Raw genomic sequence first — 19122 nt, 5'->3', positions numbered from 1 at the left:
ATAGCACATTCTAAAAATATAAGAGAAGAAAACAAAAAAAAAAAGACAACAACAACAAAAGCAAAAATAAAGTCAAAATATTAGGAGAAAAAAAGTTGTAATCTAACGGGAAAAAAGTCATACTTTTACAATAATAAATAATAAATAATAATGCCATTTTAGCATAAAATTTAAATATTAAAGAAAAAATAAAAGTTGTACTATGATGACAACAAAACAAAGAATAAAGCTGTAATACTTGGGGGGGGGGGGAAACAAGACATTGAAAAAAGTCACAAAAATTTTACAAAAATAAAGTCAAAATATTAAGAGTAAACAGCCACATTCCAATGAGAAAAAAAGTTGCAATTTTAAAAGTTTTACAAATGATAATTTAGTACCATAGTTGTTGAAATATTAAAGAAAAAAAAAAAGAGACGCAACAATATTAAATTGTAATGTTTGGCAAATTAGTTTAGGGAAAAAGTTATTATGGGAACAAAATCAAAATATCATGGAAATAAAGTTATAAAATTATGAGAGGAAAATTTACATGAAGAATGTTGTAATATTTGGACAATTTAAAAAAAACAGCAGAAATGGAAAAAAACTGCAAAAATTTTACGAGAATAAAGTAGTAATAGTTGCATTCTAACGAGAAAAAAGTTCAACAAGCAATTTGAAAAAAGCAATATTAAAAGGAATTTTTTCTTTTTTTTAAAAAGACGCAAAAATATAAGAAACAAAACAAGTTGTAATTGAAGTTGTAATTTTTGGAAAATTGGGTTGGGGAAAAAGTTCATACTGTGAGACTAAAGTGGAAATATGGGAATAAAAGTTGATACTGGAAGTCGACTGGCCTTTGGTGATCATTGTCTCTCACGCTGAGAGTGAGTCTCATGTATTGATTTTAGGTTTCATTATGCATGTTAACTTCTCTTTACATTACATACATCTTTGCGTGAGGTTAGGAATGTTTAAAACATGATGCGATGGAAGTCAACTTGCCTTTAGCAATCGTTCCTCTGTCCACTTCTTTGTAAACACATATGGTGGTTAATTTAGATGTTTTTTGTTTTTTTTCTCCCTGAATTGTTGCCTGCGCGGGTGCTAAAAGTTTTAGGAAGGCTGCAGTTTGACCCTGGAACAGATGAATGGACTTGAAAGGACATTTTTTGGGAAAATTTAGGGTTGCAACTTTGGAGGTTCCTCCGTGTTCCACTCAGCCGTTTCATGCAGGAAGGAAAAGGCAGAAAGAACAGCAGTGTCAAATGTGATGGAAAAGATGCTAACAATGTAATGTTTGTAGCCGCAACGCACCCCTTTGGAACACGTTGGTCTCCCCAGTCGTGTCCCGGTTATTCAGAGTCTCCTTCTTCTTCTGTCCGTCACATTCACATCACAATCCATCCCATGTTAAAAGCTCTTACTTTCAGCTTCCAGCACCGGCAGTCAAACTGGGAATCAAACTGGTTCCTAACGCTCCCACTAACACCCCCCCTTCTCCACCCAACTCCGCCCAGTTGAAAGCCTGCTCTCCAGCTTTTGTGTTCCCTTTGCAGCGACACCCCGCCACAAAAAATACCAACAAAACGTTTCCTTGGAAACTTCTCCTCACTAAGCGACAGGAAAAACGCCCATTGGCTGATGGAGGAGGACATTTGAAAAAGAAGAAGAAAAAGAGAGAGGATGTCATGCCTTCATGCTGACTCAACAGGTGGAGGTCAGAGGGCAACTGTGTTGCGTGGGTAATCACACGCAACACACACACACACACACGCTGCTGTTAAATAACATCACTGTGATGACCATGAGGAGAAGAAGAAGTAGAAAGAAGGAAAAAGAAAGAGATGAATGAGAAGAAGAAAAAAGGAAACAAAGAAGGAAAGACAATGGAAAAGAAATAGAAAGACAAAGAAGGAAGGAGATGAAAAGGAGAATGTGAAGAAGAAGAAATAAAGGAGATGAAGAAAGAAATGAGTTGAGAAGAAGAAGGAAGATGAAGATGAAGAAGAAGAAGGAAAAAAATAAAGAAAGGAGTAAGAAGGAAGAATGAAGAATGGGATGAAGAAGAAGAAGGCAGAAGGAGACCAAGAGGAAGGAAGAAGATGAAGAAGCAAGAAAGAATGAGATGATGAATAAGAAGGAAATGAAGAAGAAGAAGAAAGAAAAATGGAAAAAGAAGAAAGCAGATGAAAAAGAAGACAAAGAAGAAAGAAGAAGAAGAAGAAGAAGAAGAAGAAGAAAGTAAGGAGGTGGAAAAAAAGAAGGAAGATGGAGATGAAGAATAAGTAAGAAGGAGATGAAGAAGGAGATGAAAAAGAAGAAGAAAGAAGAAATGAAAAGAAGTAAGAAAGGACCAAAGAAGATGAAGAAGTTGATAAAGAAGAGGAAGAAGGAGATGAAGAAGGAGGAAGAAGAGAAAGAAAGAAAGAAAGAAAGAAAGAAAGAAAGAAAGAAAGAAAGAAAGAAAGAAAGGAGATTTAGAAGAAAAAGAAGGAAGCAGAAGGAATAAGGAGACAAACAAGAAGGAAGAAAGAAGAAGATGAAGAAGTCAGGAGACCAACAGGAAGTGGGTAGGTGTGGTGGGGTGGGTTCAGCAGTACCTTTGTGTTCCAGGGGGAGAAGTGGCAACATTCGGTGGGGGAGGGCGAGCGGGTGTTGGTTTGGAACTGAATTGAAAAAGAAAATAAAAGCAAAAAACCACAAACATGACAGTAAAAAGAACAACAAATGAACATGGAGATACTTCACAGACACAAAAACGTAACAAGGAGGACGGGTTTTTGGCTGCGGAAAGGTGGTGTGGTCAGGATGTAAATTAGGTGTCCATGAGGAAGGAACATTGGACTACAAAGCTTACATCTTTCCTGCGTCCATCTTTGAACATCTACTTCATCATCATACATAAACACAAACACTCCTTTACCCATGTACTTTTTATACTTCATCATTATACATACAGTAAACACAAACACTCCTTTACCCATGTACTTTTTATACTTCATCATCATACATGAACACAAACACTCCTTTACCCATGTACTTTTTATACTTCATCATCATACATGAACACAAACACTCCTTTACCCATGTACTTTTTATACTTCATCATCATACATGAACACAAACACTCCTTTACCCATGTACTTTTTATACTTCATCATCATGCATAAACAAACACAAACACTCCTTTACCCATGTACTTTTTACACGTCATCATCATACATAAACAAACACAAACACTCCTTTACCCATGTACTTTTTATACTTCATCATTATACATACAGTAAACACAAACACTCCTTTACCCATGTACTTTTTATACTTCATCATCATACATAAACAAACACAAACACTCCTTTACCCATGTACTTTTTATACTTCATCATCATACATGAACAAAAACACTCCTTTACCCATGTACTTTTTATACTTCATCATTATACATACAGTAAACACAAACACTCCTTTACCCATGTACTTTTTATACTTCATCATCATACATGAACACAAACACTGTACTTTTTACACTTCATTATACATAAACACAAACACTCCTTTACCCATTCCATTTTCCTCCGCTTATCCGGGTCCGGGTTGCAGGCGCAACAGTCTTAGTAGGAAAGCCCAGACTTCCCGGTCCCCGACCACCTCCTCCAGCTCCACCGGGAGGACACCAAGGCGTTCCCAGGCCAGCTGTGAGACATAATCCCTCCAGCGTGTCCTAGGTCTTCCCTGGGGCCTTCTCCCGGCTGGGCATGCCCGAAACACCTCACCAGGGAGGCGTCCGGGAGGCATCCGGACTAGATGCCTCAGCTGGCTCATCTCAATGTGAAGGAGCAGCGGCTCTACTCTGAGCTTCTCCCGGATGACCGAGCTCCTCACCCTATCTCTTAGGGTGAGTCCCGCCACCCTACGAAGAAAACTCATTTCAGCCGCTTGTATCCGCGATCTCGTTCTTTTGGTCACGACCCAAAGGTCATAGGTGAGGGTGGGAACATAGATCGAACGGTAAATTGAAAGCTTTGCCTTCCGGCTCAGCTCTCTCTTCACCACGACGGTCCGGTACAGTGGCCGCATTACTGCAGACGCTGCGCCGATCCGCCTATCGACCTCACGCTCCAACCTTCCCTCACTCGTGAACAAGACCCCGAGATACTTGAACTCCTCCACCTGGGGCAGGACCTCATTCCCAACCCGGAGGGAGCAATCCACCCTTTTCCGACTGAGAACCATGGCCTCGGATTTGGAGGTGCTGAGTCTCATCCCAGAAGCTTCACACTCAGATGCAAACCGTCCCAGTAAACGCTGCAGGTCACAGCTTGATGAGGCCATCAGGACCACATCGTCTGCAAATAGCAGAAATGAGATCCTAAGGCCCCCGAGCTGGACTCCCTCGACACCTTGGCTGCGCCTAGAAATTCTGTCCATGGAAATTATGAACAGAATCGGTGACAAAGGGCAGCCTTGGCGGAGGCCAACGTTCACCGGAAACGGGCTTGACTTACTACTGGCAATGCGAACCAGGCTCCTGCTCCGGTTGTACAAGGACTGAATGGCACGTAGTAGCGCGCCAACAATCCCATACTCCTGGAGCACAACCCACAGGACACCGCAAAGGACACGGCCAAATGCCTTTTCCAGGTCTACAAAGCACATGTAGACCGGTTGGGAGTTTTGGGCAAACTCCCAAGTACCCTCCAGTACCCTTACAAGAGTGTAGAGCTGGTCCAGTGTTCCACGACCAGGACGAAAACCACATTGCACCTCCTGTAGCCGAGGTTCGATTAACGGTCATACCCTTCTCTCCAGCACCCTAGAATAGACTTTCCCAAGGAGGCTGAGGAATGTGATCCCCCTATAGTTGGAACACACCCTCTGGTCACCCTTCTTGAAAAGGGGGACCACCACCCCAGTCTGCCAATCCAGAGGTACTGTTCCCGACTTCCACGCAATGTTGAAGAGACGTGTCAGCCAAGACAGTCCCTCAACATCCAGAGCCTTGAGGAATTCAGGGCGAAACCCGTCCGCCCCCGGAGCTTTGCCACTGGGGAACGTTTTGACTACCCCAGATACCTCAGCCACGGTGATGGAACTGTCCGCGTTCATGTCCTCAGCCTCTGCTTCCTCTATGGAAAGTATGTCAGTGGGATTGAGAAGGGCCTCAAAGTATTCCTTCCACTGCCCAACTATATCCTCAGTCAAGGTCAGCAGTCCCCCGTCCCCACTGTAAACAGTGTGAACCGGGCACTGCTTCCCCTTTCTGAGGCGCCGGACGGTTTGCCAGAACCTCTTCGAGGCCGACCAAAAGTCGTTTTCCATGGCCTCACCGAACTCCTCCCACACCCGAGTTTTTGCCTCGACCACCGCCGAAGCCGCGTGCCGCTTGGCCTGCCGGTACCTGTCAGCTGCCCCTGGAGTCCCACAAGCCATCCATGCTCGATAGGACTCCTTCTTCAGCTTGTCGGCAGCCCTGACCTCTGGTGTCCACCATCGGGTTCGGGGTTTGCCGCCACGACTGGCACTGACCACCTTGTGGCCGCAGCTCCAATCGGCTGCCTCAGCAATGGAGGCACGGTATAGAGCCCATTCGGACTCAATATCCTTGTCCTCCCCCGGGATGCAGGCGAAGCTCTGCCGGAGGTGAGAGCTGAAGACTCGACGGACAGGTGACTCTGCCAAACCGGCCAAACAGGTGCCTCTCCAGCACCCTTCTGATGGACTCCAGGAAGGCTGGGTACTCTGAACTACCGTTCGGCGCGTACGCACAAACGACAGTCAGGACCCTTTCCCCAACCCAGAGGCGTAGGGAAATGACCCTCTCGTTCACCGGGGATGACTCCAACACGGAGGCACCGAGCCGGGGGGCTATTAATAAGCCCACACCAGCTCGCCGCCTCTCCCCTGCAGCAACTCCAGAGTAGAACAAGGTCCAGCCCCTCTCGAGGAGTTTGGATCCAGAACCCAAACTGTGGGTAGAGGTGAGTCCGACTATATCTAGTCAGAATGTCTCAACCTCTCTCACAAGTTCGGGCTCCTTCCCCGCCAGAGAAGTAACATTCCATGTCCCAAGAACCAGATTTGGCCGCCGAAGACCAGGTCGCCTAGGCGCTCGCCCTCGACCGCCGCCCAAAGCGCAATGCACCGGACCCTTATGCTTGCCCCCGCAGGTGGTGGGTCTACGGGGAGGAGATCCCGTGTGGCTTGTTCGGGCTGAGCCCGGCCGGGCCCCACGGGTGAGAGGCCGACCACCAGGCGCTCACCTGCGAGCCCCTCCCCCAGGCCTGGCTCCAGGGTGAGGCCCCGGTATCCCACGTCTGGGTGAGGTGCGGTCTCTCCTTATGTGTTTATTCATCAGGGTCTTCCTTTACCCATGTACTTTTTATACTTCATCATTATACACAAACACTCTTTTACCCATGTACTTTTTACACTTCATCATCATACATAAACACAAACACTCCTTCACCCATGTACTTTTTACACTTCATCATCATACATATACACTTCATCATCATACATAAACACAAACACTCCTTTACCCATGTACTTTTTATACTTCATCATCATACATAAACAAACACAAACACTCCTTTACCCATGTACTTTTTATACTTCATCATCATACATGAACAAAAACACTCCTTTACCCATGTACTTTTTACACTTCATCATTATACATAAACACAAACACTCCTTTACCCATGTACTTTTTATACTTCATCATCATACATAAACACAAACACTCCTTTACCCATGTACTTTTTATACTTCATCATTATACATAAACACAAACACTCCTTTACCCATGTACTTTTTACACTTCATCATTATACATAAACACAAACACTCCTTTACCCATGTACTTTTTATACTTCATCATCATACATAAACACAAACACTCCTTTACCCATGTACTTTTTATACTTCATCATTATACATAAACACAAACACTCCTTTACCCATGTACTTTTTACACTTCATCATTATACATATACACAAACACTCCTTTACCCACGTACTTTTTATACTTCATCATCATACATAAACACAAACACTCCTTTACCCATGTACTTTTTATACTTCATCATTATACATAAACACAAACACTCTTTTACCCATGTACTTTTTATACTTCATCATTATACATAAACACTTTTTACTTTTTACACATCATCGTCATACTACCAAACACAAACGCTCCTTTACCCATGTACTTTTTACACTTCCTTGTCATCCATGAATACAAACGCTCCTTTACCCATATACAGTACTTTTTACAGATAGATAGATACTTCATTTATCTCCAAGAGAAATTCACGTTTCCAGCTGCTCTGTAAAATTGTCAACAACAAAGCAAAAATACTAGACTTAATGCTTCTCTTCACTTCACTATCATACTACCAAACACAAACGCTCCTTTACCCAGGTACTTTTTACAATCCATCATCATAATACCAAACACAAACGCTCCTTTGTAATGCATTGTGGAAAAAGGTAGCTTCCTTACCCACGTCAGGCGTGCGCCCTTCTTGGCTTTCCTCCGGGCGATGGGCGTCGATGGGTACATGGGCATGGGGGGCAGAGCCGAGATGGAGATGGTGACTTGCCCCTCCCTGCTGGACCATCGTCTCCTCTCATGATCTGTAACAACGACAACAACAACATGATTTCCACAAACGTCAAACACTACAAAACGTCAAACACGACAAACATCTCTTTCACCAACTTTCAAAAGCAATCTTTAAAACGCCACCTTGTAAAAGCAGGCTTCACTACATGTCTTAAAATTGAGTTATAAACTGTATTATATACTATACTATAAACCAGGGGTCACCAACGTGGTGCCCGCGGGCACCAGGTAGCCCCCCACGACCACATGAGGTGCCCGCAAGCCTGCTTTTCATTCAGGTTTTCAGTTAATAATGAAAGAACAGTAGAAAGAAATGCATTCTGAAATACAAAATGTGAGTTGTGGACACCAGCATTTTGTTAATGTTCTGGTAAAACAAGCATATTCGCTTTGTTTGGGTTTAAAATAAGCTCTAAAAATAAATGTTACAAAAATGAGTAGCTCTTGGCCATTTTCATTTCGTAAAAGTAACTCTCACAAGGAAAAACGTTGGTGACCCCTGCTATAAACTACATACTATACAGCAGGTGTGTTCAAATGATTTTCCAGCGAAGGAGCTTTGTCCAACAGGTGAAAAACCTTTTCCTCATAATATTACGACGTTATTCACATAAAATTATTACTTTTTCTACATAGATTATAACATCCATCCATCCATCCATCTATCTATCTGTTTTCTATGCCGCTTATCCTCATTAGGGTCGCGGGGGTATTGTGGAGCCTATCGCAGGGCACTAGATTATAACATATTTACTCTTAATATTTTTACTTTAATTTTGTAAAGTTACTGCTGGACGTCCTTTTCCTTTTTTTTTTTTTAAAGGGTACCTATTATGCTTTTCTGGCCTATAAATGTATGGCATATGGGCATGCCCAGGCAAACGCTGTAGGCCTGCCCCCGCTCTGCTTCGCTCTGTTCTGTTCACCATGTCAGCACGTATGGCTCCCAGGAAATGTTTGTTGGGGTGTGCCTAAAGAGGCAAGCATCAGGCAGAAGTGGTTGGATTTGCTGGTTCCCGGGCAGAAAGAGAAAATATGCTCATTTATCAACGGCCCTTCACACGGGATTGTTTTGTGAACATGGGCCAATACGAAGCTGGACTATCCACCAAACTGTTGCTGAAGTCTGACACCTTTCCAACTTTACTTGGTTGTGTCGAAGAGTCAGAAGACCAAGCTATAAGTAACAATTTCAGTGTCCTAGCTATGTTTATTTTGTGTAAGTAATCTGACAAAAGCGGTTGTCTGTGTAGCATTATAGAGTGCGCATACCGCGAGCAGAGGGAATGTGACCAATCAAAGCGGTGGCACGTGGAGTAAATTACAGACCGTTTGGGTGGGAGGCAGGAAACCCAATGAAACACTGCAGGAAGAGGCACAGAGTATGGAAGATCCAGAAAGCTTTCTGTGTGGGTTATCGTGTGTAGCTGCTCTATAGGAGTCTAGAACTCAACACAAAGGGCCGCAAATGAGTATAATTGGTCCCGTCTACATTTTGTTTATTGTCTCGTTAAATTATATTTTTAGTAGTGCTGTCAATGGATTAACAATTTAATCAAGTTAATCACATTAATCATGATTAATCACAATCATGATTTTTTTTTTTTTTTTACCGGCGCCGCCATGAGTGAGTCTAATCACACATTTACTTTGGGCTTAATTAAGTAGACTTTATCTACTGAAGTACTCCTATTGGCTTCAATTTTAGTTTGAGATAAAAGTATGGTTGCTTACTGCTGTCCAGTGGTCTCCTGTCAGTGCAACAAACTTTGGTCAGCTGGTCCAATGTCGTTGCATTTTCATTACCATATAGTTCATGAATTCTTGTGATGACAGTTCCCCTTGAAAGGTGATCTATATCATGGGTCAGCTGTAGCTATCTGTATGGGGTCCTAATTGTTGTCTTTTTGTTGATAAGTCCGAGCCTGGCACACTCTGCCAGTGTAGCTTGATCCCACATTGTTACCATCCCAGCTAATGTTAGCAAATATATGCTTTGGGCATCAAACCAGGTTTTGGTGCTTCTGGCGGTATGGGCAGGGGCCAGGTCCTGCTGGAAGATGAAATCTGCATCTCCAGTCTTCCCCATATTGAACCGAACTGAGACAATTGAACCAAACTGAAGCAATTTAATGACACCTGGGGAAGCCTCTGCAGGTGATTTGAGTTTAGTAGATGATTAGTGTGTGACACTCAGTTTAAAACATTCATGCCCTGCAAAATTTGGGCTGATTTCTTCACAGTATTCTAATTTTTTGAATTCCTGTTTTTGTGGGTTTAATGAGCTGGAAGCACAAATTATGTAAAAATAAACAAATAAATACTTGAAATCGTTTAAATTGTGGGCCCTGAATCTATAATCTATGAAAGTTTAACTTTTTGAATGGAATTATGGAAATTAAACAACTTTTCCATGACATTCAAATTTTTTGGAAAGGGTCTTTATATGTATATACTGTATATATATATATGCCTGACAACGTCGGGGCATGCTCCTAATGAGACTACGGATGGTGTCCTGGGGGATCTCCTCCCAGATCTGGACCAGGGCATCACTGCGGTACCTGGACGCATAGAGGAGATTCCAGGAGACAGGTAGTTACTCCAGGAGAGCTGGACAGGGCCGTAGAAGGCCTTTCAACCCTCAGCAGGATCAGTATCGGCTCCTTCGTGCAAGGAGGAACAGGATGAGCACTGCCAGAGCCCTACAAAATGATCTCCAACAGGCCACTGGTGTGAATGTTTCTGACCAAACAATCAGAAACAGGCTCCATGAGGGTGGCCTGAGGGCCCGACGTCCTGTAGTGGGCCCTGTGCTCACTGCCCAGCACCGTAGAGCTCGACTGGCATTTGCCATAGACCACCAGAATTGGCAACTACACCACTGGTGCCCTGTGCTCTTCCCTGATGAGAGCAAGTTCAACCTGAGCACATGCGACAGACGTGAAAGGGTCTGGAGATGTCGTAGAGAATGTTATGCTGCCTACAACATGATTCGCATGACCGGTTTGGTGGTGGGTCAGTGATGGTCTGGGGAGGCATATCCCTGGAAGGACGCACAGACCTCTACAGGTTAGATAATGGCATCCTGACTGCTATTAGGTACCGGGATGAAATCCTTGCACCCATTGTCAGAACCTACGCTGGTGCAGTGGGACCTGGGTTCTTCCTGGTCCACGACAATGCCCGACCTCATGTGGCTAGTGTATGCAGGTAGTTCCTAGAGGGTGAAGGAATTGATACCATTGACTGGCCCCCACGTTCACCTGACCTAAACCCAATAGAACACCTCTGAGACATTATGTTTAGGGCCATCCTGCGCCGCCAGGTTGCTCCTCAGACAGTCCAGGAGCTCATTGATGCCCTGGTCCAGATCTGGTTGGAGATCCCCCAGGACACCATCCGTGGTCTCATTAGGAGCATGCCCCGACGTTGTCAGGCATGCGTACAAGCACGTGGGGGCCACACAAACTACTGAGAATCATTTTGAGTTGCTACAATGACATTTTAGCCAAATGAACCAGTGTGCTGCATCATTTTTTCACTTTCATTTTTGGGGTGTCTTTGATTTCCCCCCTCTATAGGGTGATCATTTTCATTTCTATCAAATTATGTGGCATCAGTTTGTTACTAATACATCACCCTCTTATTATCAGGAAAGATATTCAACATCATTTTCCCCCCAGTTTAGATCTGATGTGTTTTTGAAGTGTTCCTCAAATTTTTTTGAGCAGTATATATATATATATATATATATATATATATATATATATACTGTACATATACAGTAGTACCTCGCATAACGTAAACCTCCTTTTACGTAAATTCCACTGAACGTAAAGAATTTATGTAAAGTTTTTGCATCGTATTACGCAAGGAATTCCATATAACAAAGCGTCAAGTCGGTATAAGCGACAGAGAGACTAACACAGTACACTTGGTGATGCCTTCTGACGCTTCACGCTCTCATTGGCTGATTATTGTGGCACCGCCTACGCTCTTATCTCATTGGCTGACTTACCCAGCGCGTCCAAGTTTGTATGTGAGCTCCCTTCCTCATCAGAGTCGCCCTTAAACTAGTTTGCACACATTGAAATCTCTTCTTAATTTCTTTAGTTTTCTTTGTGTTAAAATGACCGTAGTCATGGGCCCTAAACCAAGTGTAAGGGAGAAGAAAAAAGGGAAAAGTTGTCGATCGAAAGGAAGCAGGAAGTTATCCACAAATTCTGACGCTTTATGCTCTCATTGGCTGATTATCATAGCACCACCTACGCTCTCATCTCATTGGCTGATGATCGGGGCACCGCCTACGCTCTCATCTCATTGGCTGATGATCGGGGCACCGCCTACGCTCTCATCTCATTGGCTGATGATCGGGGCACCGCCTACGCTCTCATCTCATTGCCTGACGTATCCAGTGCTTCCGTGTTTGTGTGTGATAGACAGGCTGCTCCTTTCAAGCTCCCTTGGTCTTCGTAGTCGCCCTTAAACTAACTTATAAACAATTAAGTTACAAATTAAAATTTTGCACACAGCATTATCGTGTAGTGCGTGTGCGTTTGTCTGTGAAACCAGCTGACTCTTACACTCTTTGAGTCGCGTTTTGACTCAGGCTCCCCCTCCTCCTCCTGCCTCCACTTGCGTGCTCCTGATCTCGTGAACGGTAAGATTGTTTTTTTTCAGTTTTATTCATTTACAGTTATCTTATTTATTACCTTATTTTATATTCGAATGTTACTCTACTATGTTTATGCTGTTTTCTTATATTTTCTCACCATATTTGGTGGACTTTGAATATTTTGAAGTGCCAAAGGTGTGAGTTTGGGAAGATCTTGGAACGGATTAGGCCAGGGGTGTCAAACTCATTTTCATTGAGGGCCACATCGCAGTTACGGCTGCCCTCAGAGGACCACTTGTAACTGTCAGTATATATGAATCTAAATATGAATATAACCTCATAATATTATCACACAGTTGCCCATGCATTAGATTATTATATTTTTACGAACAAATTGATGGATAACTTGCTTCGAAACGAGAAGTGAAGTGAGAATGTCATGGTGACAAGCAGACATTCAAGCATTTGTATTTGAAAAATGCTTGGAATATGTTGCTGCATGATTAGATAATACTGACGTTTAGAAGAACCGCATGCAGTACAATTTTTCTGTCAAAATGACAGAAGTGAAGTGCATTATTGACATGAATTATTCCAAGGGTTTCGCCGGCCGCACAAAATGATGTGGCGGGCCACATCTGACCCCCGGGCCTTGTGTTTGACACCTGTGGATTAGGCTATTTACATGTATTTTACGCTTCGTATAACATAAAAACCCTATAACATAAAGGTTCTCGGAACGGATTATTTACGTTGTAGGGGCGTCTACTGTATATAAATATAAATATATATATATATATATATATATATATATATATATATATATATATCTCAATACTGTAATGCCGCTTGTTGTGGGGAAGGAGAGACTCACGTCGCCGATGCACTTTAATGGCTTTATTAACAGCGGAGAACACTGCAGGACTTTACATCCACGCCAACATAAACACACTTCCCAACTCTCTCCAAACTCACAGCTAGCACTGAGCCTAGCTCTCCTGCTCGGGACGCCCACCGTCACTTCCCATCACTTCCTGATGAACTAAAGCTGTAAAAAGTAAAATATAAAAAACAAGCGTAAGACATTACTAGCACAGCTTTGTTCTGTGGGTCGTGGATATATTCTATCAGTTATTATTAAGCCTCTAGCTTCCTTTTAGTAAGTAAAAACCTTGGCTATGATTGCACTACATTGTCATGTAGACCTACAAAGTACACTTGGAAGAACAAGAGGTGAATAAATGTATTGCAACTGATGTGAAACTGATGAGGGGTAGGATTAAATAAGCTTTGTTTCTTCCTACTCCTTTTTGGACATGCAAAATTGTGAATTGTACTATGTGATGTGCTACTGTTTGACTCATATGCATGTTCAGGATGAATTAAAACCATGAACCATGATAATAACAAGCCTAGTAGTGCTGTACAACTTTTATCCGCAGTCCGCAGTGTCCTCTACTGGTCAACATTATTATTATTATTTTTTTCCCTTTTTTTCTTTTTTTTCCCTCTACTGGTCAACATTCAAACTGGACGCCAACCTGTCTATAGAGGCCACCTGTCTATAGCGGCCACTTTTGCAGACTCCCTCTAGTGGCTGCTATAGACAAGTTTGACTGTACACATATATATATATATATATATATATATATATATATATATATATATATATATATATATATATATGTGTGTGTGTGTGTATATATATATATATATATATATATACACACACACATATATATATATACACACACATATATATGCATATATATATATATATATATATACACACATACATATATGCATATATATATATATATATATACACACACATACATATATGCATATATATATACACATACACATACATATATATATATATTCAAGATTCAAGAGCGTTTTATTGTCATGTGCATGGTAAAACAGCAGTTATACCATGCAATGAAAATCTTGTTCTGTTCATTCTCCCAAGAAAAGAAAGAAAACACAAGAAAGAACAAGAACATAAGAAACATAAACACATAAACATATATACTAATAAATTAAGCAACAAAAACAGAAGAGACATTAATACAAATAAATAATACAAATAAATAAATAAATAAATAAATAAAGTGCTATGAGTGTGTGCTTGTGTTGCGTGTGGCGTGTGTGAGTGCTTCGTTGAGAAGCCTGATGGCCTGTGGGTAAAAGCTGTTTGCCAGCCTTGTGGTCCTGGACTTCAAACTCCTGTAGCGTCTGCCTGACGGTAGGAGTGTGAATAATGAGTGTTGTGGATGTGTGCTGTCCTTGATGAGGTTGTGTGTTCTGCGTAGGACTCTAGATTTATAAATGTCTTGCAGTGAGGGGAGGGCTGCCCCAACAATGTTCTGTGAGGTCTTGATCACCCGCTGGAGTGCCTTCCTATCACGTGTTGTACAGTTACTGTACCAAACAGTGATGGAGGTGGTAAGGACACTTTCGATAGTGCATCTGTAGAAGCAACTCAGGATTGTGGTGGACATGCCAAATTTCCTCAGTCTTCTCAGGAAGTACAGTCTCCTTTGGGACTTCTTCATAATTTGTTCGGTGTTGTGAGACCAGGTGAGGTCCTCGCTGATGTGTGTGCCAAGGAACTTGAAGGTTTTCACCCTCTCCACCTCAGTCTCATCAATAAACAGGGGTCTATGCGGCTCCTTTTCCCTTGTTCTTGGGTCGATGATCATCTCTTTAGTCTTATCTGTATTGAGAAGGAGATTGTTAGCACGACACCAAGCTATGAGGTCCGCCACCTCTCTTCTGTATGATGTTTCAACACCACCAGTGATCAGTCCGATGACTGTAGTGTCATCCGCAAATTTAATGGTGCTGGTGTTGTTCTGGGAGGCCACGCAATCATAGGTGAAGAGCGTGTAGAGGAGTGGACTCAGCACACACCCCTGTGGGGTCCCAGTGCTCACAATTCTTGAGCTGGATGTGCGATTGTGGACTCTGACTGACTGGGGCCTGCCTGTTAGAAAGTTAAACACCCAGTTACAGAGGGAGGGAGACAGGCCAAGTGTGAGGAGCTTATTTGTGAGTTTGTGGGGGCTGACTGTATTAAAAGCAGAGCTATAGTCTATAAATAGCATTCTGACGTATGTGTCCTGGCCCTGGAGGTAAGAAAGGGCTGTGTGGATGGCAGTGTTGACTGCATCATCCGTGGACCGGTTCTGGTGATATGCAAACTGTAGAGGGTCCACAGTTGCCGCCGGGATGCTCTTTTTGATGTGGGTCATGACTATTCTTTCAAAGCACTTCATTACAATAGGAGTGAGTGCTATAGGGCGATTTTAAGCAGGTCACGTTGCTCTTCTTGGGTACGGGCACTATGGTGGTGGACTTAAAGCAGGTCGGTACAGATGCTTGTGCAAGCGACAGGTTAAATATGTCAGAAAGCACATCAGCTAGCTCTGATGAGCAAACCCGAAGTGCACGTCCTGAGATGTTGTCTGGGCCTGCTGCTTTTCGTGGGTTTGTTTTGTTCAGAACCCTGCGCACATCAGCTGATGTCACCATGAGAGGTGAGTCCTGTGTGCTCCCCAAGTCTAGCCACCCTCTCTGCTCATCAGGAGTTTGGGTGTCAAAGCGGGCATAGAACTCATTCAGCTCATCTGGAAGAGTGGTTTGGCTGGACGTGGCTACGCTACTCCGCTGTCGATAGTCTGTGATGTGCTGGAGCCCCGCCCACATGTGCCGAGGGTCTGAGGTGGAATAGTAGCCCTCCAGCTTCTGTCTGTACTGTCTTTTGGCCTCCCGTATGGACCTCCTCAGGTCATATCTGGCCTTTTTGTAGTCCTCAGCGGTGCCCATGACAAATGCAGTCGAACGAGCAAGTAGCTTAGCCCTTACATCACAGTTCATCCACTGTTTTTGGTTAGGGTATTTTCTGTAATACTTGGTGGTGGTAACAGTCTCTATGCATGTGTTAATGTAGGCAGTAACAGCAGAAGCGTATTCATCCAAATCAACAGTACAATCTTCCCTCCCCGCTGCAGTTTTAAACACATCCCAGTTTGTGCAGCCAAAGCAGTCCTGAAGTACTTGATCAGTTTCTTCATTCCACACTTTAACTGCTGGGGGAGCTTTTTTAAGAAGTTGTCTGTATGTTGGATCAAGGAATATATATGTACACACACACACACTCCTGATCAAAATCGTAAAAATTTACATTTTGCAATGTTGGATAGAATGTGATTTAGTGTCAGTATTCACACTGTCACGATCTCTTGATGCCAAAGGCAAATAAGCTTTCTCTCATTGAAGGTGGTGGGATTGTTGAGCTGCATAAGCAAGGCCTCTCGCAGCGCACCATTGCTGCTGAGGTTGAACGCAGTAAGACAGTCATTTTAAATTTCTTCAAACATTGTAATGGTTATGGAGAAAAAAATAGGCAAGTAGTAGACCCAAAAATTTTTTACCAGCATTGAGCTGGAGGATGCCATTGGCTGTCCGTCAAGACACAGGACCATCCTCGGCCCAAATGAAGGTTGCCACTGGTGCCGAGTGCAGTCCAATAATCATCAGATGGCAGAGAAGGCTTTTAAGAGGAAAAAACATCCTCACAGGCCTCGTTTCCTTCAACACCACAAAATTGCACATTTGGAATTTGCAGGAGAGGGATGGGACAATGAAAGGTGGAAGAAGGTTTTACTCTCTGATGATAAAAAAATGTAACCTTGACGGTCCTGATGACTTTCAATGTTACTAGCATGACAAGGAGATCCCACCTGAGATGTTGTCCACCGGCACAGTGGAGGGGGCGCCATCATGATCCTTCAGTGGAACAATGGAGCTTCAGGCTGTGCAAGGGAGTCAAATGGCAGCTGGCTATGTGCAAATGTTGCAGAGGGCATCCCTCATGACTGAAGGCCCTCGTCTGTGTGGGAATGACTGGCTTTTTCAACAGGACAACACTGCACTTCACAATACCGCCTGACAAAGGACTTCTTCCAGAGGAATAAGCTCACTCTTTTGGACCATCCTACGTGTTCCCCTGATCTAAATCCAACTGAGAACATTTGGGCATGGATGGCAAGGGACTTTTAAAAAAAATGGACGTCAATTCCAAACAGTGGATGCCCTCCGTGAAGCCATCTTCACCACCTGCAGCAACATTCCCGCTAGCCTCCTGGAAACACTGGCATCAAGCATTCCCAAACTCATTTCTCAGGCGATTAACAAGAATGTCACAGTTACTCAATACCAACTCCTTTTTAATTTTTTTTTCCATTTTAGGCGGTTAAATTTTTTATTTTTTTTGAGTGATGGTCTTAAACGTTTGATCAGCTTATTCTATCAGCTGAGTCTATTTCACTTTAATGCTTGTTTGCAATTAATTGCTTACTGATTTTTTTTTGTCTCATTCCCATTTTTTCTTTTTGCATTTTGAAGCTCTACTTAGGACCTCCTTAAGAGTGCAAAATGTAAATTCTTGGAATTCTTTAACTTAACTCTTAAAGGAAAACTGCACTTTCTTGGAATTTTGCCCATCATCCACAATCCTCATGTGAAACCTGAACATGTCTTTCCCTTTTCTGTGTGTTCTAAAGAGAGAACACGAGTTAGCATGAGGGAGCTAACTTGCACGTCATGGAACACACCTAATTTCGACTATAAAGCCCTCTAAAAAAAACACTAACAACGTTTTATCATTTTATATACATACTGTGATCATGCATTAACAGGTACATTCATGATAACATGTAATACTTACAGTATTTTGCTGTATTTTGATCCTTTTCAACATTGCCGGATCTTCTTTCCTAGGCACATTGATTTCACAAAGCCAGTAAGAACTAGAGCTACTTCCGTCAACAACAGCAGCATAGGAAGAGTGTACGTGATTTACTATTACTACCGTAAATTCCGGTGTAAAAGCCTTTATACTTATACACACACCTTATACACACTTATACTAAATTTAGAGGAAAAAACAGATTTGTACATATAGAAGCCACACCGGCGTATAAAGGCCCTGTCACACCTTGACGATTTAGCCAGCGTACGCCAACGTACGAAAAATTTGGCCAATACGCTGGCGTACGTCGAATAAGTTATGGGTAAGTTTTGTATAAGTTAAGAGCACGCTGAAGCACGCCGGCATATGTCGTAGTACGTCCAAGTCGTCCAAAAATGTTGTGCATGAACAAAACTTTGCGACGTATGTCAACGTATGATTCATATGTCCCGCATACGCGGGAAATAAGAGAGAACACGATCGTTGACGCTCGTTCACGTTATTTTTGTTACGCACAAGTCGTAATACGTCAACATACCTTGAGACAGAACTGTGTCTTCTTGGATCTCTTCTTGGCAAGGGTTGGCTGAGGGGAGATGGAGGCCACTGGGGAAGCAGCTTCCGATACCATTGACGATGCCTGAGGGGCGTTAGAACCCGCGTCATCTCCATCAGAGTGAGAGTGGGAGGGGAGGCTGTGGGTGGTGATGGACCCCTCCGTCACTGCCCTGATACTTCTTGGCAGCGGTCTTCGAAATTTTCTTCGGCATGATGGTGATGTTGACACTGCGATGTCTAGTGAGGTTATAATTTGAGTCATCAAGTGGCAGCCTTTTTATAGGCTACGGCACGTGATCATCGGCCATACGCTGCCGCGCGGTTTGCATAAGTTAGACTGGCGTTGGGCATAAGTTGTGAACGCCGGCAACACGCTACGCATTCGTTGGTATAAGTTGTCTATACAGTAAGTTATAGAAACATTCTATATACTGTAAGTTACTAATACGTCATGTATACGTCGAACTCGTTATGAATACGCTATGTATATGCCCAAAATTGAAAAAAACGTCGACAGTTCAACGTATGCCATCAAAATGATCACGTCGGGCATGCGCTGGCTAAATCGTCAAG

The 19122-nt window shown here is 43.0% G+C and overlaps 1 protein-coding gene across 6 annotated transcripts in view; it reads right to left on the bottom strand.

Annotated features, from left to right (window-relative positions):
* nhsa (Nance-Horan syndrome a (congenital cataracts and dental anomalies)) overlaps window positions 1–19122 on the bottom strand; it is a 124219-nt gene that overhangs the window by 13385 nt on the left and 91712 nt on the right. For 4 of the 6 annotated variants that reach the window (XM_054788744.1, XM_054788742.1, XM_054788746.1 and 1 more), the window contains exons 3-4: window positions 7493–7626; window positions 2586–2651 (exon numbers count right to left, since the gene is read on the bottom strand). In XM_054788744.1, coding sequence (XP_054644719.1) covers window positions 2586–2651; window positions 7493–7626 — 200 coding nt within the window. Of the gene's footprint in view, window positions 1–1299; window positions 1472–2585; window positions 2652–7492; window positions 7627–19122 lie in introns of those variants that run through there. The other 2 variants (XM_054788743.1, XM_054788747.1) reach the window with 2 other exon arrangements.

Source organism: Dunckerocampus dactyliophorus, chromosome 10, assembly GCF_027744805.1.
Source record: "Dunckerocampus dactyliophorus isolate RoL2022-P2 chromosome 10, RoL_Ddac_1.1, whole genome shotgun sequence".
Classification (NCBI taxonomy): Eukaryota; Metazoa; Chordata; class Actinopteri; order Syngnathiformes; family Syngnathidae; genus Dunckerocampus; species Dunckerocampus dactyliophorus.
This window is presented reverse-complemented; position numbering and strand designations above follow the sequence as displayed.